This window comes from Ochlerotatus camptorhynchus, unplaced genomic scaffold (assembly GCF_037179485.1).
Source record: "Ochlerotatus camptorhynchus isolate MF236.1 unplaced genomic scaffold, CSIRO-AGI_Acam_v1.1 ptg000022l, whole genome shotgun sequence".
Lineage (NCBI taxonomy): Eukaryota > Metazoa > Arthropoda > Insecta > Diptera > Culicidae > Ochlerotatus > Ochlerotatus camptorhynchus.
Genome location: NW_027040514.1, coordinates 5,139,798 through 5,165,709, shown reverse-complemented (window position 1 = coordinate 5,165,709; position 25,912 = coordinate 5,139,798). Strand labels below are relative to the sequence as shown.

At 40.5% G+C, this 25,912-nt stretch overlaps 2 protein-coding genes across 2 annotated transcripts; both read right to left on the bottom strand.

The window, feature by feature from the left end:
- Positions 1-1,934: 1,934 nt before the first annotated feature.
- On the bottom strand, positions 1,935-3,074 carry LOC135704524 (uncharacterized). The gene has a single exon (XM_065226007.1). It carries the CDS (start codon positions 3,072-3,074, stop codon positions 1,935-1,937), a length of 1,140 nt encoding a protein of 379 aa, XP_065082079.1.
- Positions 3,075-18,718: 15,644 nt separating this feature from the next.
- Positions 18,719-23,434, bottom strand: brk (brinker). Its single transcript, XM_065226457.1, has one exon. The coding sequence runs from the start codon at positions 23,002-23,004 to the stop codon at positions 21,298-21,300; it is 1,707 nt and encodes a 568-aa protein (XP_065082529.1). The 5' UTR covers positions 23,005-23,434; the 3' UTR covers positions 18,719-21,297.
- Between the last annotated feature and the right edge of the window lie 2,478 nt (positions 23,435-25,912).

The following is a 25,912-nucleotide window of genomic DNA, read 5'->3' as shown; positions in this document are numbered from 1 at the left end:
CCCAAATTTGAGTAAATCGCATATAGTAGTTTCCATTTAACACCAGCAAAAAAAATTACCTACTCTTAAGTATATTCTACCCAAAATTAAGTTTAATTCACGTAAATTTGAGAATATGCATTTTACTCAAAAGTAGCTTATTGGGCTGAACTATATCGTTGGGTCGAATCTCTTGTTCCTTTTTTGACAACAATAACGAGTGCAAGTGAGAGGCTGAAGTCAATATTAAGTAAAAAGAACTCAAATTTTGGGTAGTATTTTTTCTCCGTGTACGCTTTCGACTATACCAGTAAGCTTGTAGAACGACGCACACACTTGTCTCGAATCTCTCCAGCAGAAAAAGCATACGAAGTCGAGCATGCGAGAAAATGAGCGCTTCATATTTGCTTTTAGGCTATCCATATTCAGGAGAATGGAGAGAGCAGTGGAGAAAGCACAGGTCTGAGAATCGCAACGTTCGTGGTTCGAGTCCAGTCGGTAACCAAATTCCTATTTTTTTTTTCGACACAATAAATTTACCTCACTAATACACTCTACATTTTTCGGTCTCCAATTTTCTTGCATTGGACCGCAGCTAGGTATATCGCATCCTCGGTTCATGCGGTCTCCACTTACATCCTCTGATGATGAATCCCACATAATTGTAAGCGAATCTTACATCCACCGGTTGGGTGTACCACCTTTCCCTATTTACGTCATGTGTCTTGATCATTAAAATTTTGTAAATAAAAGAAACGTCAGTTAACATCGATGTTCAACTAAAAACGTAACTATTTCATAAATACTATTGCGTAAAATGGCATCTATTATTTCCGTTGTGAAAGATCAGAGAGCGTCAGTGAATACCATATATCATGTTTTATATGGATATTATTTCCTTGGATTGTCCAAATCGAGGCTAGCAACAATTTATCACAAACACAAGTCCACAATCACAAATTAGGATGCTGTGAAATTCTCTCCCGAAAAACGACAATGGTTGATAAACCTGTATCTACAAAATCCTACGCTTTATCTACATGAATCTAGAAAGCGGTTCCAGCAGGAGTTCAAGACGACAATATCTATTTCATCCATTTGGCGCATCATACATAACGCTGGTTTGACCTGGAAATGTTTGGAACGTCGTGCAATTCAAATCAAGGAAAGTGATGTAATCCGTTTTTTCAACGAAATTTCGTGCATTCAGTGGGACTACCACAAGCTCGTCTTTTTAGACGAGGTTAGTTTCGATAACAGATCCATGTTACGCTCCAGGGGCTACGGAGCTCGAGGCCACCGCTTAGTGTTTCGAGGAGAATTTGTGCGGAAGCCTAGGGAATCCTTGCTTTGTTTCATTGGGCAAAACGGAATGCTTGAAGCCTTCTCTACCAACGGAACATTCAACCGACTAAACTTTTTTGAATGCTGCCGACGATTTGCTCTGGAAACGGGCCATGTTCAGTGCTATCCGGGTAGACATTCCATATGGATATTGGATGGAGCGAAAATTCACTGCAGTGCGAAAATCATAGAATATCTTCGATCAATTGGAATATTCCCTATCTTTCTACCTGCGTATTGCCCCTTCTATAACCCTATTGAAGTCGTTTTCGGATTATGCAAGCGACAAACTCAAGCTATCAATCAGGAATGTGTAAAGAAAGGAATTAAACCAGTAGTATCTGAAGTGATGGCTACCTTTAGAAATTATAACATGTCTAACTTATTCAGGAAGTGTGGTTACCTGAGAGGAGGAAAATTTGATCCTTCGGTTGCAGATGTGTCTGATTTCAAGAATATTGAAACAGACGAATGAAACATAATCAATGCAGAAAAGTTCTAATTTCTTTGATCTTTCGTATTTGAAAACCAATAAAATAGAAAATATAGTAAAACAATGTATTTGTCTTTATTCATTAAAACAAGTTATCTCAACTCATTTGCAAGTTGGCTTATTCGTGGTCTACATCCTCCATGTCAACTACCTGTCCAGCAATATGTCGACTGAACTCTCCTTCGGAAACTTCCATTGAAGTTTCCATCGCACTTATGAATGAATCACTCATGCGTCCACGCTGCTCCAATGCTTCGATGCGATGCTTCACGAATGAAAGTTGTAGCTGCATATTCTTGGCTACCACCTCAAGTGAGGAAAACGCTTCCTTCAGTGCTGTGATCTCTTCACAAAACGACGCATTTACATTGTGAGCTACAGCCAACCCACGCTTCACACTTTCAATTTTCGGACCGTCCTGTGTTCTGAAAAGATGTTGCAGATGCTTTGGAGGAACTGAATTAATCATGTTCTCACGCGTATGAGCTGGCGAAGCAAGTATGGCTGATGCCCACATTGTCCATGCCATTTCGTGTCCATCCCAAAGATGACCATGTCGTTGACGCAAATCCTTAGATAAATCGACGACCACTTGGGTTGAGGCTGCTCCTGCCTTATCGCGCTCAGATGGGTCAATCAAATGTTGCTTCACTGAATTGAAAATCTTACGGGAACTTACGGACAGTGAATAAACATGCAACAACAGCTGAATTTCTTTTCCTTTCCAGTTCTGAAGCAACGTGGTGGTCAGTTTGTCCAGCGAAGTGTACTTACGATTTTGCTTCTCGTAAAAAATGGCAAACCTCACCAAATCTTCTTCTTCCGGAGAATCCTTATCCATCCATACTGGCACCGTGCTTCCATCGTCTTGCTGATTAAAAATTACTTCTCGAAGTAGATGTGGTCTGCATAGCTCCCATAATTTCGTCTTAAAGTCATTGAGCGACTTTCCATCTACATTCCAGTGCGCAATATGAGCTCCGGAGGACTGACCTTTAAATTCACGCAGAAACACCAGCAGTCGACAGTTGAACAACGCTGGAGATTTGTTTCCTTTCGGCTGAGTTACGTGCTCAGGTGCATCAGGCTGCTCATGGCTTGGATCACTGTCGGGGTCGCTCCAGTCATAGTCGAGAACCTGAACGTCTTCGAATAACGGGTCATCGAGTTGATCTGCCATCGAGTCTTCGTTCTCATTGCCATCCTCTTTGTCTACATCCTCACCATCATCGTTACGGGATGCCCTTCTGGAAGCCATTCGTTCCTTTTGCAGAAGGTTCCTACAAAGATGATATTATTACATCGGTTGAATTTTAGTTTGCAAATCACCAATCTTACCATTTTTTTTATAAAACAGTTAAAACAGTTTAAAATAAATCAGCTTTTAACTTTTCGAGCGGCTTCAAAATTTCACGAAAAACAAACAACAACAAACTTTTTTTCATTTTTTTTTTCACTCGATTTCCATTCTGTCAACAATGTTCAAGATGTACGTAGAAAGGTGAAAGAAGTGAGAGCGAAATCGATAGCGAAATATCGTAATGACGAAATTGATATCGGTCGAGTCTAAATGAAGAAAAATTTCGCAATAATAAGCAGTTTATATTCATAAAAGCTTTCCTTGTAAAATTTTTTTTAACGCGCCCTAGGGCCCAATTGTTGCACGCATCATTTGCATTGAAATTATATTATTGTATCTTTAAAATTAATGTTTTCAGCAAGAAGAATCATTCAGTGATTCTCTTAGATAGTTAAACGTAACTATTCGTTATAGTGTACTTACGATATTAATTATATTATATATTATATATTATTTTAATGAACCATTCAATAATAGAAGTTAAATATACGCAGCAGCTGTTTTCTATGAAACATTGCATACCTTTAGGCATTATCCCTATAGACAATAATCCATGACCAAAAGCTCAAATGTGATGCAATTATTGAACATTATTACTTTTTCTGTAAATTTTAGCATGGTTGATAGATGTATTTGCATTTCAACGATGCTGCCGATGCCAGAGAGGCAGCTCCCACACCTGGACATTACCTATCGACTCATCAACTCATGAATCGGGGACCAACGGCTGTGTACTTCCCTTCCGAAGTAAGGCGTGATCAGAGATGTTATGCCTCAGAACATCCCGGCGGCGCCGACTGGAATTAAACCCAGGCCTGCTGGGATGAGAGATTATCAAGCTTACCACTACACCACTGGCGCCGCTGATATTTGTGTACTTGAAGTTTCGAAGTGATTACTAGAATAAGGATCTCACAGCGAAACACCTTAATGCCGCACAGTAAACAATGCACAGTGGTCCAGAATGCAGATTTAGTTGGAAGGATATGTTCTGAGCCTGTAATTTAAACTTTAGACTAAAAGTCTTTTCTACAAAGTTGTTCCGTATAGTTAGGTCCTCATTTTTAAGACTAAGAATTTTAGGGTGGAATCATTAAAATCAAAAACCTAACTTTTATGTTTGAATAAATTAAGGCATACATTCTTTGGCAAAGTTATAGCTGCGCTAATTTCAAGCAACTTTGTACAAATCTCTCTCCCTCTCTCTTTCGCCGATCAAGAGTTATTGTCGATTTTCTACTAAAAATATGCCCTTTACAAATGTTAACATCTCTGGTTGGGACAAACAAAAAAAAATCTTTTTTACGGCATTTAAAAGGGGGTATATTATTCTCAATAATATGAAAAAATAGAGATATTTTATATTTTAAACTAGTATAAAATCAATTTTTACTTTTATTGGGTATATCTTTTTTATCACAAGAGCTACAGACAACAACTATTGCTATAAAACTTTTAAAAGTCTTTAGAAGCTGACTTTTATGATTAATTTTATATAAGAAACTTAAATTTGCATTCTGAAAATTACCCTAGTTGGAATAATCTTCTTCAAAAACATCATATTCAGTCATCACCGAGAAAATGATTTTACAAAAAATCTTCTCCACATCGAAAGATCTTCTCAATGGTTTTATATTTCGCTGGGTAAAATGCGCCACTGGCAGGGGTAATATTCGCCGCCTCGTAAGTGTTATGCAAGAAGTTATGAAGGTTGCATACATGTATGCGCTATCAGTACGATATTATTGCGGGAAGAATAAATTTAGTTTGCATTTCGAACAGTTATAGAAGGTTGCCACTATCTGTAACTCGTTTTACGTAACTCATAACAGCAATTTAAATTTCAACGACTGTTTAGGAGTTTCCAACACACACGGTGCATATTGCCCACCCCACCTCGTCCTCCTCGGCTTAGAACTACATTAAACTCACTAACTAATGATGGAAACACATTCTGTTTTCACACAGATCACGAAGTCATACATACATCAAATGTTAGAAATGCTCTTATATACATCGAAAAACACTCAAATAAACTTTTATATTTTTATAATTTTTTTGTGAGCAGAACTAGTAAATTTTTAGATTAAAATAGCATTCAATCCCAAAATACTACCTGTTGGTGCAATAAAAAGTTGATCAAAGTGTCTATTTAGAGAAATATCGTGGTGGGGAGGAAATAAAAACTAAACCAAAAATAAATAAAACATTTAAAATTCGTTTTACATCACATCTAAACCGTATATTTCAAGCGTTTACATTACTTCTTAGCCTTTGCTTTAATCTTATACTTCTTTGGAGTCGTGAGTTTTGACAATAATGCATAACAGAAGCCACAAATGTCGACTTTATTATGTGTAACACTCGGGTTGCAAGACATTTCCCGCATAAGTTTTTGTATCTTTTTAAGTAAGGACATTGGTAATAATGTAGATGAGTAGGATCAATGCAACTGATTTTTAAACTCTGATAAATTCCTGGTAAAGCATCATGCGGAATACTACAAACGTAATAGTTCTTTAAAAAACGTTCTATTTTCGATAGTTCCTCCTTGTTCAAATATAACATGGCAGAACCGGAAAACCTACTTTGTGAATTTAAACTCAGTTTTTTCAACAATTGCGCGTGCTGCAAATCTAACTTAACTGTATTCCCCTACATCGAAGAAAAAGCTAGAAAAACCAACGGCGTTTCTTCTTCTTCTTCTTCTTTTCCTTTATTTAACGTCGGTCTCTGTTCCGCAATCTAGTGCCAATCACCGACGGACATCGATTGCCATCCATTGACGGCAACCGAATGTGCAGGAAGGCAGCTTCCACACCTGCGTGCGATATCGCACCCATTCACAACACACATGGGCCGGGACCAACGGCTTTACTTCCCATCCGAAGGAAGACGTGACCAGAGATTTTTATGCCTCAGAAAAATCCCACCGACCTCGGCTGGGATTGAACCCAGACCCATTGGGGTGTTCGAAAGCAGTCACGCTTACCACTACACCACCGGCGCTGGTCAACGGCGTTTCAATGCGTTAGGACCAGAGCTGGTAAATATCACGGCCGTCATGTGACAATGAGAAAACAGCTTTCTTGTCATTTTCCAACGATCATGAGAATAATTCTTATGCGGTTTTTACATCTACATTACTAACTGATTTAGATTAATTCAAGCAAGTAACCGTATGTAATCCGTAGAGTAAATATATTTTTAAGATTTTCTGGGTGCAAGTAACGTTAAAAACAACAAATGATCTAGTAATTACGATGATCACAACACTGTCACGTTTTGTCATGACGAAAAATTCGATAAGATTTTGAAGAAAATCTCTATCATCGTTTTCTCATCCGATGATAGTGATAGAAGTATCTCTGTAAATATCGCGTGAGATCTTTCATTGAAAATTACATTTGCCAGCCCTGGTTAGGACGGAGTTGAAACTCCGTAAAACGAATTTGGAATCGAGTAGCAGATTTAGATTTATGAATAAGAAGCCAAAGCAGAATGAAAAACAAGCCGCATCCGTCAACATGGACGATGAATCATACACTGAGGAAACTATCCCTTCTATTTTCATAAGCTGCATTGTATGAACACATACAAATATGTGCTCTATCCAATTTCATAGCATTATAGCATTTATAGATGGATACAATAAAACGTGCACGAAAAATATTTGAATTCCATAAACCCTTCTTATGAATTGTTTTGACGCAACTTATGTCAAAAAGTCACAAGACGATCGTATGAAAGGTTGTTCAAATCACAACAACAACAAAGATGGCGGATGCAGTTCCGTGACATTGTATAAGGCTTCGTAAACCTGTAAGATTAATAAAATTTAAGTTATTTATGATTTTAATTCTATAGGTTTTGCATTTGCAGATTAGCTTCTGGTACTTCCGCATCCATCGCACATAGCTGCACCGACTGACCGAATAGCTTCCCCAATTACATCAAAGTCGAACGCATCAACGCATTACATCAAAGTCGAACGCCGGAACGAAAAGTTTGTTGGATCCTTCGAACTTTTTTCCAGTTTTCGCACCAGCATAGTCAATTCTACACCGATTGCATCAGGATAGAAAACTCGTGAAATTTTCTAAAAAAACTAGTTAATCCAATAAATTAAAAATGCACGACGTACGAAATCAATAGTTAAATTCCATGATATGCATCATTTGTTTGTATTAAAATTCATAGTTGTATCCGTGAAAATCATACGATGGGTGGTTGAAAACATCTGACAGTTTTTCATAGTCCGATCGTATGAAATCCAACATAAAACCATACGATATTTCTATTTAATCTGATAGAATAATTATCTCAGTGTCCGTTAAATTTGATTTCAAAACTCTTCCTGGTGATAAGCACTACACCGTTCGTAATGGCCGAAGTGTTGACGACGCGGATAAGTCGATTTTTACCGAAGAATTCGATAAACAGGTTGTGGTTTGGCAAGCCATTTGTGAGTGTGGTATGTTTTCCAAACCGTTTGTGACAACGGAGACAATGACAACCGATGTTTACGTGTGTCTGTTACCCATGATCCGCAAACACGACGCCTCATTACTGTTTTGGCCGGATTTGGCGTCGGTTCATTACTCCAAGGACACGGTAGCCTGGTATAAAGCCAACAAGTTCCAATTCGGGCCCAAGGAGATGAATCCACCAAACTGTCCCCAGGCCAGGCTAGGCCAATCGAACACGGTGAATGAGAACGACTCAAATTTGAGTTTAGTTCACTCATAATCGCCAAAAGTGCAGGAACTCAGCGATGAGTAAAATTTGTCCCATGGTTTCCTGTGGAAAACCTAAAAAATCTGCCGGAAAATGAGGAAATTGACGAAATTTTTTTTTCAGTCTCGGAGTAGTACCAATAGACTGAGTGAATCCAATCTTTACTTTTCTCAATTTTTCCCTGGAAAATCCTGGAAAACCCTGGGAAAACATGAGGCAAATTAACTCATCGCTGAGTTCCTGCGCCTGGGGCCTCCCTTAGCTCAGTCGGTAAAGGCGCAGCTACAAAGCAAGACCATGCTGGAGGTGGCTGGGTTCGATTCCCGGTCCGGTCTAGGAATTTTTCGGGTTGGAAAATTTCTCGACTTCCCTGGGCATAGAAGTATGATTGGACTTGCCACACAATTATACCAATGCAAAAATGGCATCGAAAGCTCTCAATTAATAACTGTGGAAGTGCATCTAGAACACTAAGTTGAGAGCACGCAATAAGCTAATATGCGATATGCAATAAGCTTGAAATGCGAAGAAGAAGAAGATGAGTTCCTGCGCTTTTGGCGATTATGAGTGAACTAAACTCAAATTTGAGTCGTTCTCATTCGTCGTGAAACTTTTGGGGCCCTGACCGAAGCATATTTGCGGAAACATGTAAAGGCAGCGAATTTCGTTACAAAGTTTGCGAAAGACTGTGAAAAAGGGTCCAAAATTGTTGGAAAGGCATCTGTGCTGGAGCTAATGAGTAGCGTGAGATCAAAAATCCGCTCCTTGATTTTCTACGTTAAACTGTAAGAGAATACTATAGAGAACATGAATACGAAATAAAAATCGAATTTGCTGTAAACACACGGAGAGAAATGATTTTTAAATTCAAATGGATAAATTTGTGGCTCAGGGCCCAATATATTTTTGTTATTGATTCAAATTTATTAGGCCGGAACAAATCACAAGTTTTTCTTTTGTCACTCGATAAACCAAAAACAAAATAAATCATTTAAAATTCGTTTTACATTATATCTAAACCGTATATTTCAAACGCTAACATTTTTTCTTAGCCTCCGTTTTAGCCTTATACTTCTTTGAAGCCGTGATTTTTGACACTAATGCCACAAATGTTGACTTTATCCTGTCTAACACTCGATTTATCAACAAGACATTTCGCGCATAAATTTTTGTATCCATTCAAGGAAGAACATTGGTAATAATGTAGATGAATAGGATCAAAGCAATTGATTTTCGGACATTGATACATTCCGGATAAACCATCAAGCGGAATACCACAAACGTAACAGTTCTTATGAAAAAAACGTTCTGTTTTCGATACTTCCTCCCTATCCAAATATAACTCAGTTTTCTCAACAATTGTTCGTGCTTCAAAAAATCTAACTAGACGTATGGATTCAGGAATGTCTATTAAACAAAATCCAAGCGTAATATTCAAAGAAAGGAGCCAAAATCCATCTTGGCTGAACATAAAAACCAAATTTTAACAAAAATACGTAGTTTTGTCAATTTAAACCTTGCTTTGGGTGTGCTTAAGGTGATACTCTAAGGAAGCCTTAGCGTGAAACTTCAAAGGCACAAATGTCAGTTTCCACAAAACATACAAATTTGAAATTGCTAATTTTTGTAGTAGCACAGCAAACAAGGAGTAGCAATTTCAAATTTGTATGTTTTGTTGAAGCTGACATTTGTGCCTTTAAAGTTTCACGCTAAGGCTTCCTTAGAGTATCACCTTAAAAAAATAATCATAACATATGAATTCAGCAAGGTCCATTCTGAAAAATACAAGCCTATTTTTCAAAGATCTGAGCCAAAATGCAATTTGGTAGAACCGAAAAACCAAATTTCTATGAAAATACGGAAGGATTAAGTAAGAGATGAACTAGCCTATGACTAAAAATCTCTATAATAAAGGAAAAAAAAAAAAAAAAGGAAGGATTAAGCAATTCGGTAAAATCCACTCCTATTTTTCAAAGGAAGGAGCCGAAAATCAACTTGGCTGAACAAGAAACCCAAATTTCTATAAAAATGCGTACTTTTGAGAATTCAAACCCAGTTTTGTAAAAAATTGGGCATGCTTCAAAAAATTTACCATCACGTATGAATTCAGCAAAGTCGATTCAACTTGGCAGAACAGAAAATCACAGTTTTTTTTTAATGAAAATACGTACTTTTGTGAATTTAAACTCGGTATTCTCAAAAATTGAATAAACTCAACCCTCACGTATGGATTCAGCAACTTCTATTAAAATACAAGCCTATTTTTCAAAGATAGAAGCCAAAATTCAGTTCGGATAAACAGAGAAATTAATTTGCCATGAAAATACCTTCTTTTGTGAATATAATACACGTATGAACTCACAAAGGTCTATTCCATAACATCCAAGCCTGTTTTCCAAAGGACGGAGCCAAAATCCAACTTGGCTGATCAAGACACCCAAATTTCTATAAAAATACGTGCTTTTGTGGATGTAAACCCGTTCCATTCTTTAAAATCTCAGCCTAATTTTCAAAGAATGTGAATCTCACAAGAATGAGAAAGGGATCTAAGGGAGCGGAATCTACGTTAAAAGTTAGGTAAATCACTTCAGGAAAGCTCAGACTAACATTCAATGTAATTCAATCACTCAACAGAAAAGTTTGGACTCCCTAAGGAAGGTTTTGAACCACTTCAGTAAAGGTTGGACACCATTTGGAAAATTTAAGCTCAAAAAATTGTCGGTTCACTTCGGAAAAATTTCTTCACTTTCACTAAGCAAGATTGTGTCCTTGCCAAATGCCAAAGCAGTTAACAAAAATCTGCAGCTCACTTAGGAAAATATCAAACCCGTTCTGACTAGTTTGGTTTCAGTTCGGAAAAAGTTGAATCAATGCAGGAAACCTTGGATTCATTTAGGAAAAGGATTAATCAGCTAATGTTGCCTCACTTCAGAAAATGCGAAACCATTTCTTTAAAGATTGGATTTGGAATATGTTGAATCACTTCAGGAAAGTTTTGACAACTTTAAAAAGGATTGAATAACATAACAGAAAAGTTTAGACTCAGTTAGAAAAATATTGATGACTTATTCGAAAGTTTGAACTCACTTAAAAAAGGTCAGACTCAGTTTTGAATCTTCTTTGAAAAGTGTCACCTCAGTTAGGAAATTCCTGAATCGTTTCTAATTTGGTCTCACTTCTAAAAATTTTAAACCAATTTTGAAAAGATTGGATTTAGCTCGGAAATTGTTGAATCACTGTAGAAAAGAAGTGAATCATTAAGTATCATTGCAGAAGGTTTGTAAGTTATGAAATGTAGATCGAATGCAAAAATCTGGCGACTACGGTGGGCTGGGCACATCGTAATAATGTCGGATAACGACCCACTGAAAATGGTTCTTTGTAGTGATCCGACTGGGACAAGACGAAGATGTGCGCAACAAACAAGAGGGATCGATCAGATTGAAGGTGGCTTGCCTAATGAGTTGCCAAACAAGATTAGGAATGACGTTCGATAAAATCCATTTTCAACAACTGAAACCGGCTGATCCGATTCCAAGGACCTGTCATGCCGTACTGGTCAAATACCAATTTATGTGAAAATTCTTTAAAAGAACAAGGTGATACAACAACAACAACATAATAAAATCTAGCAAAGCGAGTATCCATACCCAAATGAATTTGCGAAAAATAAATATACACTGAAAGTTTTACAGTACACCCCCCTTGGTGATATTCCAAAATTTTGAAGGGTGGGGGCCGGGGTTCGGTTGATAAAAGAAAAACTTGATACTTGTTCCGGCCTTATTTGGTTAATTCAAAGAAAAATATTTTTGAATCGACAAACCGGTTGTAGAGTCAATAATCTGTTTGTTGATTCTAAAAACCATTTTGTTGATTCAAAAATATGTTTTGTTGAAATAGTGATGGAATATGTTTGAATCAATAACAAAATACATTAGGCCCTGAAACTGAGTTACGTTATCGTTAGTTTTTAAAATCGTGATTAGACATTCTGGGACACCCTATATAGTAAACTATGATCCTAATCTATCAATTACTTTAAAGAAAAACAAATTTCAACATATGAGCAGTTGGTGTGTACAACTGTGCATGCCAAGCATGGCCATAATGATGACTAGCTGGCCCATCATACTGGGGAGACTGGATTATTGATCTAAGTTCCGTCCTACTAAGCACAACCCGCACTTAACCTCTCTTTTTCGAACGGTTATGAACCCAAAAATGGACACACTTAGATTTTTTTTTTCAGTTCGCAGTGATGCTGAATCTCGACTTAAACTGTGATCGCGCACGGTCAGGACCCTTTCCTACGTTGTGATTTGATGAATAAAAGACGATAATGATTTCTACCGTCCTGCCATGGCAGAGGCAGATGATACTGTGTTACAGGGTTGCCAAAAGCAAATCTGTATTTTTGCTTATAAAAATCTTTTCATCTGTATTTCCTCTTCGAAAAATCTGTATCAATATCTGTATAGTTTTTCCAAAATGAACAAAGAAGTGTTGAAAGTGCAGTATCGGTCATAAAAGTGCGCTTTTGTATCAAATCGTGTTAGTACATTTTGCGCCGAATACACTAATAGCGGTAAGCTTCAACTTGGATTTACTTTTAATACCGTTCCTGTTTGGAAAATCTTCTATATGGTTGCTTAAGATTGAATTGGCTAATAGCACCGTCGATACCAAATCAACTAAACATTCGTTATCGGGATTTAAACCGAGGATAATATCAGTTGGTGCTTACCGCCATAAGATCATTCTAGATTAGTAATCCAAAAAAAAACAACGTACATATATGCAATTTGTAACGTAGGTAATTGCATGTACGTACAGTGCTGTCATGCAGTTGTGTGTGCCCGATTACTTCACCCCGGTAATCCAGTTCATTGAGTTCTACACTCTCGAGGCAAGGTTACGGTAAAATGAAAGTAAGACTAACGCAAAAAATTAGCTGAATTAAAGACATACCTCAAAATATACATATATACAGATTCTTGGTTTAAAAACTGCTAAAAAATCTGTATAAATACAGATTATTCTGTATGTTTGGCATCCCTGCTGTGTTGTATTTATTGTATTCGTATTTCAGAGACAGCACATTATAGAGAAACAGTAAGAACAAGTGGTGGTATCTATCGTTAACAATCGATATAATTTGATATAATCTACTGAGGGTCAAGACGGAAAATATCGCTTGCACGAACAAACTGTTTTTTGTTGTTGTTGCTGAATTCTCAGTTAATTATGATGATGCCAAGTTGGCTCGGTAATATGTATTGCCGAGCACGAGAATATTTTTAAAGTGTGTACTATTGTAGATGACTTTCATATTTATTTACCTTTACGTACCGTTGGATTTGATAAAGAGTCACAACTTATTGAGAATACCCTTTATTCTGCGCCACGATGGAGGTGCCCAGGTAACAATTTGATGCTTAACAAGTGTTGTTCAATCCATTTTAATTAAGCCTTAGTTTGAATAATTGTTGTACATATACCACGTTAACCCTTGTTCAGCTTTTAAACATCTAAATCTGGTGATTTTGATCGGCCAAAAGCTTAACAGTTATATAAATAATCTGTTTTTAAAGGCATTCACTAACTATCTTTTCCAACCCTTGTTCAGCCTTCTAGATTTATTCAGAAAAAAAAAAAATTGAAGACCGCTTCATATCTTATATATTTTTTAATGGCACTGCAACAAGGTGCTGACTAACTAATTGGATTTACATATTTATATTGCTATTATAAGTCTAAAAATTACCTTTGCACAAGCATCAATCATACCTACTGGACCACTTAAGCATCTGTGTGGCAAAAGGTATGATCATTAACTTGAAACAAGTCAAATTTAAGTTGAATAACGAAGCGTCTCCGAGCGGCAGCTCTCTGGATAGACCATTCACAATGCTGGATTTCTCTATGGCTCTTCTTTCATCGAACAACTCCTCACCGGGAAGCGATATGATTAAATTCAATCTTCTGAAAAATCTCCCAGATATCGCTAAAAGACGCTTGCTAGACTTATTCAATTCCTTACTAGAAAACAACATTATACCGCCTGAATGGAGACAGGTCAAAGTAATAGCCATTCGAAAACCTGGCAAACCAGCGTCTGACCATAACTCATACCGTCCGATTGCTATGCTTTCGTGCATTAGGAAATTGTTGGAGAAAATGATCCTTCGGAGACTCGATCACTGGGTCGAATCAAATAACTTGCTATCAAATACACAGTTTGGGTTCCGCAAGAGCAAAGGAACAAACGATTGTCTAGCGCTGCTTTCCACAGATATTCAACTGGCCTTTGCACACAAGGAGCAATTGGCTTCAGTATTCTTGGACATTAAGGGGGCTTTTGATTCAGTTTCCATTGAAATTCTGTCAGACAATCTGCACAGATGTGGACTTTTTGGGATTTTAAATAATTTCTTGTACAATTTGTTGTCAGAAAAGCAAATGAACTTTTCCCTTGGACAACTGACAACTTCCAGAATTAGCTACATGGGCCTGCCCCAAGGCTCATGTCTCAGCCCTCTTCTTTATAACTTTTATGTCAAAGACATCGACAACTGTTTGGCAGAACAATGCACGCTAAGACAACTTGCAGATGACAGATGACGGAGTGGTTTCCGTAAGAGGTCCACATGCCGTGGACTTGCAAGGACCATTGCAAAATTCCTTAGATAACTTGTCTTCTTGGGCTATGAATCTAGGGATCGAATTCTCGCCGCAGAAAACTGAACTGGTAGTGTTTATTCGAAAGCGGTACCCAGCCCAAATGCAGCTTAATCTTTTGGGCAGAAACATTACTCAATCATTGTTTTTCAAGTACCTTGGGGTCTGGTTTGATTCAAAGTGCACTTGGAATGCCCATATTACGTATTTGAAGCAAAAATGTCAACAGAGGATCAACTTTCTCCGTTCAATTTGCGGCACATGGTGGGGTGCTCATCCGGGAGACCTCATAACGCTTTATAAAACAACTATTCTCTCTGTTCTAGAGTACGGCTCTTTCTGCTTTCTCTCGGCAAGAAAATGTCACCTAATAAAATTGGAACGAATTCAATATCGTTGTCTGCGTATTGCTCTTGGCTGTATGCACTCAACGCATAACATGAGTCTCGAGGTTCTGGCAGGAGTAACACCTCTCCAGAACCGTTTTTGGGAGCTCTCTCTCAGAATACTAATCAAATGCGGAGTGACGAACACACTTATAATTGAAAATTTTGAAGAAATTCTTGGGCTGAACACACAATCTTGATTTATGAGAATCTACCACCACTACATATCGTCAGATATGTGTCTTCCTTGTTACACTCCAGACCGTGCTCACTTCACCAATCGCAGTTCCTCAATTGAATATGATCTGACCATGAAACAAGCAACTCATGGTATTCCCGATCAACTTCGACCTATTATACCAACAAGTCAATTGCATGAAAAGATATTTTACAGACGGGTCCCGTCTCAATGGATCCACTGGCTTCGGTGTCTTCAATGAAAACTCTAGCGTCTTCCGCAAACTTCAGGAACCTTGTTCCGTTTTTGTTGCTGAGCTGGCAGCAATCAACTTCGCATTGGGGATGATTTCCAACATGCCCGCAGACCATTACTTCATCTTCTCGGATAGTCTCAGTTCGATTGAGGCTATTCGGTCGATGAAACCAAGTAGGCACTCATCTTATTTCCTTTCAAAGGTAAGGGAACAGATGAGTGTACTGGTCGAAAGATCATATATGATTACCTTTGTATGGGTCCCCTCACATTGCTCAATCCCAGGCAATGAGAAGGCGGACTCTCTCGCAAAGGTGGGCGCGCAGGAAGGCGAATTTTATGACAGGCAAATTTCACACGATGAATTTTACCATTTAGTGCATCAGAGTACCCTTTCGAGTTGGCAAACCGATTGGGACACTGGAAATCTTGGACGGTGGTTACATTCAATTATTCCTAATGTTTCTTCGAGAGCGTGGTTTAAAGGCTTGGGCTTAAGTCGTGACTTTATTCGCGTGATGAGTAGACTTATGTCCAACCACTACTCGCTAGATGCTCATCTCAATAGAATAAACCTCGTGGACAGCAACATCTGTCGGTGTGGAAACGGTTACGATGACATCGAACACGCAGTTTGACAATGTACGGATAATGACGCCGCCAGAGAGCGACTTTTGAATACCCTCGAGGCCCAAGGAAGACAACCCTGTATCCCTATCAGAGACGTGTTGGGTACCCGCGATCTCTGCTATATGTAGTCGATTTATGTGTTTCTGCAAATGTCTAGTATAAGAATTTAATTCGTTTGTCTTTTGTATCTCTTTATTAGTTTTTGTTTGTCTTGTCCCCCGTCTCGATGAGCCTCATCGTCGCCCACTGGTCACCATAGCCGGTCGAACTCCAGACGAATCTAGAACCACACTACCGTTCACACTGGCGACAACGCTCTGATGAGGCAACGATACCCTACTCCCAAGCTCCTCCCCTTTTCCTATCCTTCGACAATGTACCCCTCTAACCTCGAGTAAGCCGCGAGTATCCGGCCCAACTCCTACTAGACATAGAATTAAATGAATTTTGTTACAAACAAAGAACAATGAATTATCGGCTCCGTAAAGCTAACGCGATTGAGCCTTACAAATAAACGAACTAGATAAAAAAAAAAGTTGAATAACAGCAACCGGAAGAGTATTATACAGCAATGCAGAATTGCAAACAACAACATTCCTCTCATTTTCAAGTGTAGTTAACACAATGTGGACACAAGTGCGTGATTTATTTCGATCGTCATGTGGATGCTGTTTTAGCATAGAAGTAACTCTAAGACTAGTAGGTCCCAAAGAAACGTGCTCAACTTTTTGGCTCAGCTTTGGTACTATCTTCGGTCCCAAGCTAATCGATGCACCCCTCGAAACATAGGGAAATCCACGAACCCCTCATTTTATCTGTCAAACTTTCATGGCAAGTCAAAACAAACATTGTGTACTATTAGAATTTCGACTAGAATGGGGTACGTTAATCGATTTGCTTGGGACCAATAGGCTTGTCAAGTAATGAGCCAATTTAAAATCTATAGTTGGTTTTAGTGCCATAATTGAGTTATATTTTTGGAATGCTGTCTGAAAATTCAGTGCAATATAGCAGTCAGAATACAGAAATACAAATGTTAATGCTTCCGACGTTTTCGCAGGTCACTTATACCAGGAGCTATTCCTAAAAAGCTCCTCTACTTTGTCTCTACTGCTGCCGCTGCTTGGGATAAGAAAGGTAGGCAGTGAATTTAGCAGAACTAAAATGCCGGAAATGCAACGAGTGACGGTAACTGCATTTAACAAATCAGGCTTTCAAAATATTTGTAGTGCATTGCTGATTTGTGGAGTAGTGTCAACAATCAACAATTTGACTAGCCTATTGGTCCCAAGCAAATCGATTAACGTACCCCATTCTAGTTGAAATTCTAGTACTACACTATGTTTGTTTTGATTCGCTATGAAAGTTTGACAGATAAAATGAGGGGTTCGTGGATTTTCCTATGTTTTAAGGGGTGCATCGATTAGCTTGGGACCGAAGATAGTACCAGAGCTGAGCCAAAAAGTTGAGCTCGTTTCTTCGGGACCTTCTGGTCTTAGAGTTACCTCTATGGTAGTGTTAAGCTAAAATAAGGCTTGTTCAATCTTTAGATCAGTTAACTTATTGAGGTTGAATTATAGGGATACAATTAGCTTCACGCACTACTAATCAACTATATATTCAGCCTGCTGTTAATCAGCTTTGTACACCTTAAATCAACCAATAATCAGCTTCTGTTCTTGCTGTTCAGCTTGAATTGTTACTTGGGTGACTCTCCATTTGATTTGTACGGCGAGTCACCTCACTCGCGGTGACTATTGTCACCTCACTAGTGATAGCGAGTCTCATCACCTCACTCGCGGCGCAGAATAAGGGGGCTTTCAAATAAATGAGATGTTCAATAGAAATGAAGATGGAGTTATAAACTGAGATAATGTTTTAATGAAGATTCCCAAGTAACAAAAAGTTATGATTAAGGGATATTTGTGGCTTAATCAGCTTGGTTGAAGGTGGTCTATAGAATTCTAAGGGGCTGTCCATAAACTACGTAGACAGTTAAGAGGGGAGGGGGGAGGGTTGACAATTATCCACGGCCCATACAAATTTAAAAAAAAATTGTATGGACCATAGTCTACGGTGCCGGTGGTGTAGTGGTGAACGTGACTGCTTTCTAACACCCCGATGGGTCTGGGTTCAATCCCAGCCGAGGTCGGTGGGATTTTTCTGAGGCATAAAAATCTCTGGTCACGTGTTCCTTCGGAAGGTAAGTAAAGCCATTGGTCCCGGCCCATATGTGTTGAATGGGTGCGATATCCTACGCAGGTGTGGAAGCTGCCTTCCTGCACATTCGATTGCCGTCAACGGATGGCAATCGATGTCCGTCGGTGATTGGCACTAGATTGCGGAACAGAGACCGACGTTAAATAAAGGAAAGAAGACAGGTATGAAGTGTATTCATTTATCACCATTACCCAACATTGAAAGCAGAATAAGAGCTTATTCATGCAAAAATATGCTTCTTCAGACCGATACCATGCTTCAAATGTCTTGTCATTATTTATTATACTTACCATTTATGATACTTACTGATCAGCTTCGGTAAAAGAAAAAAAAAACAATCAAAAAGTGAACAACTGTGTTGACAGGCAAAGAGAAGACAAGCGGCAGACAGGGTAATCTGAATCCAATCAAGGGACAACCGTTTCGATTCAAGCAATGAACTACAAACACAGATTTTTAAATTGTTTATGATAATGTTTTACAACTATCATAGTATAGATATATTTCTCATCTTTTATTTCTGATTCAAATAAAAAGAACATCCTTTCATTCGCGGTTGTATAGTAGAATAGAAAATACAATATGTTTTCTTGCTTCGCCTCGTTCATTCCGATTTTAAATAGTTTAAAATACGTCCCACTGGAACTATCTCTCCTTCTATCTCTCTCTCTGTCTAATGATTCATTCGCATTCATCCAAATATGGCTGCTTGCACTTTGCTGTTGCTCGCATGTATTTACAAGGTCGGATAAAACTACTGATTTTTGCTTAATTTTTCATTCCATCTTTTTTTTTAGAAAACGAGAGTGATAATCATAACCTATATAGCAAATCTACAAAGAATAATTAGTACAAGTAACCGCTTACGAACTAATCTGTATACTTTTTCCTCATGATGGATGCACACGCTAGTCAACTAGATAAGTTATGATCGTGAAATTAGGATGCTCAGCAGAAATCTTTCGTTTCCCACTTAACTTAATTAAAAACGAAAAAAAAAAATGAATGCTGATCAAAGGATGACACATGAGTTGTTCTTGTATTTACATCAAGATATGAAATTATTGTTCCACCTGAAAACGCGCTCTGAAGTAACTGGGGATCAGTGTTGATAAATTGCTTACATTAGGTATAGCTGTGTGTATTTTATGTTTTGTATTGGCACTTGATTTACTTTGTTTTTTTTTTTCTTTACTCTATCAATTAACTTGCTTGATGCTTATTTCTTTAAATGTTATTCAATTAGGCACTTGATATTCACAAATATGTTCTCCCTAATTAGTATTTGACAGGATTGTTCTGATTTTTGATAATTCCGTTGATTCTTTTGATTTTATGCTTGGGGTGGGATTGGAACCGGTCGGAAAGGTACAGTGTTTCTCGTCGATTGCGCGAAACGATGCGATGGCTCAAAAATAAAGCGCTGAAATCATTGGTGCAATTTTCGCTCAAATCTACTGGTCGAGTGTCGGTCGGTCGGTCGGTCGTTGGGAAATACACAATAATTCAGTGCAACGACGAGACGACGACGGATGACACACACAAACCCCGTCGGTCGACACGACACGCGGACGCTATGGTAGTTGTTGGCAATAGTTGTCAGGTAATTAGTGGCACCTTTATTTTTCGTTTTCTGCTAACGATTGTTCAATCATTCCCCTAATTTTAGTTGCATCGTTTTGCGCTGTTTGTGTAGTGGAGCAACGTGATTTTGTTATTATTTTTCGGTTTTCGCGCTTGGCTTGAGATCTACAAAGCAATCATTGGTCTGGTGTGGGGGAGGGGAGAAGTGACGCAATCGATCGCAGCAAGCCACTCCTGCTGATGATCACAGTGGCAGCCATTTTGTTTACGAGCGTCGAATTTCGCACCGCGACCCCGGGATTGACATTTCTGCCTCATCGGCCATTTAGAGGTGGCTTGTCGATGGGCATCTAGGGGTAGTCAAATGCTGTGTGAAATGAAAACTTTCAAGACTGTGGGAAATCCCGACGGATTATGCGCTTGACCTGCCGGCTCAAGAGAGAGAGATAGAGAGAGCGAAAGGTGTTGCTTTTATTGCTTTGTTATTATTGCAGTTGCAGGGGATATGAGCAGATTATATTCCAGCCCCCGATTTCGCACTTGGCTCGGTTTGGGATGAAAACGAAAATAAAAGGCTAGAAACTATATGGCACCTGTGATTTGTATTCGTCCATCGACGACGACCGGGGGTAGAAGGTAAACGAATACGGGATATAGGGAGAGATCATATAACGCCAAGGATCTACCTGCGATCCTGCGGTGGCCGAAATGTGTTCGTTAATTCTCAGGGGGCGGATCCTAAGTTCTGCAGAGGGCTGCAACACCTGCGTCAAGCGATGTTAACTTTCATTTCTCTCACTCTCTCTCTCTCTCTCTCTCTCGCCTAGACCACCTACGGTTGCTGATCCCTTGGCTCTGTTAATAAAAAGCAATTGTTATGCTAATTACGAAACCAATTCCTGCCTGTACGCAGTCCCATAAAAATTAGCATATTTATTCTTTCAAGTGATTTTAACAGCAAAATTCCCAAAACGAAAAACCCGTACGCTCGGAGACCTGCTCCGAGCTGCGCGCTGATTGCAAGATTGAAACATGTACCTTTCCGAAAATTCCTTTCACACCTTCCCTTCTGTACAATAGTTTACGGCTGTTTTCTCACTACGATAATCTGCTAGCAGCTAATCCTGACAAAACTTACTCGATACGCATCGGTATATGTATGTATATGTATATGTATGTTATAAATATCACATTTCAGTTATTCCAACAAAGTCCCTGTGGACTCGGTAGTGCCCCGTGCACTCCGAACTGTGACGAATCAATTAAACTGACCGTGATCATTACATGACCATTGCTACCGGGTCGAACTAAACCGAACAAAACAAACAGGACATCACAGGACTAATCGTATATACTCGTGTTCAGCGATAAAATATTATCAGAATGGAGCCGGGAGGGGCCGGGATCGAAATCCTTGTTTTGATTAGATCTGAACATGGATTCAAATGGCTTACCCGACGACGACCTGTGGCAGGGCTGTTGGCGGTGCTGGAAGTGCATGGTGATCCTCCTGGGCGAGCCACTTTTCCACGTACTTCCGGTTGATGTTGTACTTGGATGCGACGGCACGGAAGTCTCCCCGGCAGTTGGCATCGTGGTAGTAGCTTTCGATGGCCTGTTGCTTCAGTTCCAGGTTGTAGCTGTAGCCATCGTCTCCATCGTTGCTGTAGATGGACGAGATCGAGGTAGAACTGTCGTAGCCGGACACCGGTGAAGCCTGCGGTTGGGCCCAGTGGGTGCTACTGCACGCGGTACTCGGAGGTGATGGCGAGAGGGTGCTACTGAAAGGGGTTCGCGGGATCGGAGTCAACGGCTGGTGTAGATAGGGAGGACTCGGTGGAAAGCCGTACGGGGATTTTCCACCATTGTACTCGAAGAGGCCTTCGTAATATCGCTGCTGGGCATGAAAGTTCCAAATGATGGGATAATCGGGCCTCCCCGAAGGATCGGGTGAATCAATCGTGGAATCCTTCTCGTCATCTTTCTCATCCAACAGATAGGGTTTGAAGAGTTTGATGGATTTGGGAGGACTTGCATCGTCGGCAGAGTCATCGCTAGGGGAGCTGGTCTTTCGCTTCCGACAGGAGAGGTCGACTGCTTCGCAATCGTCCGAGGCGGGCTCGTGGGATGGCTCTTCAATCTTAATTTCCACTGGGGCCGGTGTGATGGATTGTGGCCGCGATGAGTAGACCGATGAAATGGTCGAGCAGGGTGAGAGAGCTTGATCCAATTTGCTTCGATAGTGCTGCGGTAGCGAAAGGTCGATTGGGCAGTCGATCGCGTACTTGCCATAGTGGTGATGATAGGGATGGTGCGGATAGTACGGATCGAGCAGATTGAGCCGGTCGTAGGGATGAGTTGGCGTCGGGGTGACTGGAAAATCACCGGACACGGGGGAAAAGCTTGGCCGCTGCACTTGGCTCACCGCCATAATGACCGCCGCCGAATCGCCGCGGCTGTGCGGTTTAAGTACCGATAGACTTGCTGACGACGACGAAGTTTCGTGGTGTGGATGCGAGAATGGCGCTAACGCTGTGTGAGTGGAAACGGGCGATATTATACAAGCGCTGCTGCTCTCTTTGCCGTTGCTGATGTTGTTGTTGTTGTTGTTGTGATTGTTAGAACTGGCGTTTTGAGCGACGCGGTGTCTGGTTGAATCCAGAGGCACTTTTAGTTCGATGGAATTCAGATTCTGATGGTGAATATGACGGTGGTGGAGATGGTGCGGATGCAGTTGGAACTGGGGCTGTGGGGCGGGTTGAGCCTGATGATTGCCTATGAGATTAATTTTCATCGCAGCGCCCGCTCCACTAGAGGTGCTGTTGGCCGCCGCAGAGCGGAGATTATTCTCCACCTGCAACCATTTCTGAATCTGTCTCCGATGGATGCCATACTTGCGAGCCGTGGCTCTCTGATTGCCCTTGCAGTCACTGTCGTTCCTGTACGAGTCCAGCACCTGCAGTTTGAACTGCGGTGTGAAGATCCTTCGGGAACCCATCTTTCCAGCGGCACCCGAACTGCTCTGGCTGTTACTGCCTCCGGGACGTTGCTGTTGTTCTACCCGTGGTTTTCCTCCGTTCCCGCAGCTAATTTCACTTTTTATCATCGAATGTAGTCCGTGCGCCATTATTGAATTATTTTCGTAATTTCTACACATTCAATCCGCTCACACACTCAGCGCTCTGTCTGTCACTTTTCGAGTTTCACTTCACTTTGCGCGATGCGGACTAAACTCCCAGTGTGTGTCCGCCGCAGCACTCCACCCGAGCAAAACTGATAAAAAAAACTGTCTTCACTGTGGCACTTCTCTGAAGGGTTCCTCTGTGTGTCAGCCGTGTACAGGTTTACACTTGAAAATTCACTTCGAAACACATCAAAATATTCTGCTCAATTCCTTTCGTAGGTCACCGAAAAACGAAACAACTTGGCCCGAAACCGTGATACTGGTTGCTGCACATTAATGTTTTCCATTTAAACTCATTTTTGCTTTTGTGTCTTGCTGTCTAGTTTTGAACACAACACAGCACTAGTTCTGAAACAACCAAGCGCGCGAGAGAGGATGGGTGATATGACTAAACGTTAGCAGCATACACAGTCGAGTGGTGTGGTATTATTTTTTCATAAATATCTCTGCCTCTTTGGACTCGGCCAGCCCCAGCTCGGAAGGCTCGCACACACGCACCCATCGCCGATATACAGAACCGTGTATGTACACGACTCGGAACGTCGGCGCTGACCTGACAAATACACTGACACGTATTACCAAGTCTCAGCAGCAACAGCAGCAGAGCCAGCAAGTGTGCGATGACTCGTCGTCGAGTCAGTCACATGATGGGGTGTGTGCGCCGGGCGGGCAGGTTGCCAGGGGTGGCAGCAGGACAGGTTGCGAGAGAGACATTCTTGCAAGCAAGACAGCCTGTCTGGTTCCATCTCGCTTGCACTGCCGTTACTCCATCGAGCACACTTGGCTCGATCGTCTCTCTACACGGGACGTCTGTCGATTCTCGCTTCATAACGCCTACAGGTCTAACATCCGTTTTCAAAACGAGTTTAGAAGCAACGTTGCCAAACTGTCATTTTATATACTAATTTCATATATGTTCTCCCGAACTCTCACCCATATCCTGTGCTCCCCAAAAAAAAAACACCCTTTCCTCCCTCAAGCCCTTCGTTCCACTAACTTCAACCAGGCGATGATTTATTTTTAATTATGTAGTTCAGAAAACACGTCGGACTCTCTAAAAATATTTGTCCGCGACTCACCAACACCAACGACCGAGAAACCGTCGTCGATGATTCGCGGTCTCGCATACACATGCAAGCCGACTTCCACAGAATTCCTCCGAAGAACGGCCGAGCCGAGGAGTAGCCGACAGACACACAGACGCGCGAGGCGAGCGCGCAAAAGAGTATGCCGAATCAGCTAGCCGCCCCGTCGCCGACTGCGCTCGATCACAGCGGCAACGTCGCAGTACATAATACCGACCAGACAAATTGTCGCCACGACTTGGGTTCGTACCAGACAAAGCGTCGCTGGAGAGTATATAGAAAAAATTGAATGTATACTGATTCGAAATGACGAAATGGTACCCAGTGTTGGTTGTTATTCCCTCGCTTGTCGTCTCTTCACACTTCTTCCATTTCCCTTATCGTCAAACATCGACACCTAAAGTGCACATTCCACTGCATCACCATCGAACCCACGACCAACCGTCGACTGTTCTGGCGGTGGGCAATTAAATATATGTATACAATCACCATTTCCCGTCCGCTCCCACAGGGATGGTTCATAGGTTCAGGGTATTTTTCGGTTTGGTCGCTAAATCCCAACCCTGCAAGCCGGCCGACAAGTGATAATTGTTTCAACCAACATCGTGTAGACTCTGAAGACCGCAACTTTCGTTGCAAAAAAAAAATGCCGCACTGTTGACAACAGCTCAACATGAAAGAAGCCGCGCAGTTTGCGGCTTGGAAAAAAACAATAACGAAAAACAAAAATGAATACAAAACTAAAAAGTTGAAGCGAGCGCGTTGCGCGTTATTGACAGGTTTCAGTTCGATGTCGAGACAACGCACCAAATGACGGGTTTGAAAAAATTAAGACGCAATACGGTGCAGGTTTTCTTCGACTTCACTCGAAATCGCTTATCAATAAACGATGATTATGGACGATTGGGCGGAAACCAGCTACCGTAAATTGAATTCGCTTGAATTCGAAAATTCAGCTGCTGTTTGAAATTTACTTAACTGTGAAGCTCAAACCGCAGCGGAGAGTTTAGAGATAATATTAAAACCACCATCTGGTGGAGACATCTACCGGCAGATCCGCGGCAACGTTCGTTGCTGATGATGCACACCCGACGGACAACGGTTTGCTCCGAATCTCTATCTGATGCGCTTTGATTTATTGGGTGGCTGACAAAACAACGTGTCGGCGCTAATTGTATTTATTGCAATTGAATCGAAGCTCGAACTTCGAGGTGATGTTTTGGCGAGTGCAGTTGGCAAAACATCTGATAAGCGTAGAGATGCCGGCAACTGGGTTAGCCAGCAAAGCTCGATTAATGTTACTAGCTCAGCACGATTTCATCAGGGTGAGCCTCATTCTTTGGAATCAAAGAATGTGCAAATGTGTGAACCATCCGAACTGAACTTTCACTTATTTAAAAGTGTGATAAAAGTGCGAATTTCAGTCTAATCGCCTTGGTGTATTCGGTGCACTTATTTCGTATGATACAAGTAAGAAGTGCTCAGCTGTCACCGAAGCGATTTGCCGAAAACGTGCGCTTTCATCACACTTTTTGCACTTTTTTGAAGCAGTCCAATGCAATCAGCAATATCGATTTGCGTCACATTGTTTCAGCGTTGTTGCTGAACAAAGATGATTGGAAATAGCATGGGCCGTTGACATGAAACTGACCGCATCTTCTTACGCCTTTCATTTGCAAAATTATCAAATCTACACGAAATGAACTTCGGCTTGTTAACAATTTTGCTCCTATCATTTGACATCATCTCAACTCCATCGATGACAATAAACACGAGGTACATGACGGGAACTGATA

Coding starts and splice junctions, on each gene's coding strand:
- brk (XM_065226457.1), bottom strand. CDS start 23,004: ATGTGTAGAAATTACGAAAATAATTCAATAATGGCGCACGGACTACAT.
- LOC135704524 (XM_065226007.1), bottom strand. CDS start 3,074: ATGGCTTCCAGAAGGGCATCCCGTAACGATGATGGTGAGGATGTAGAC.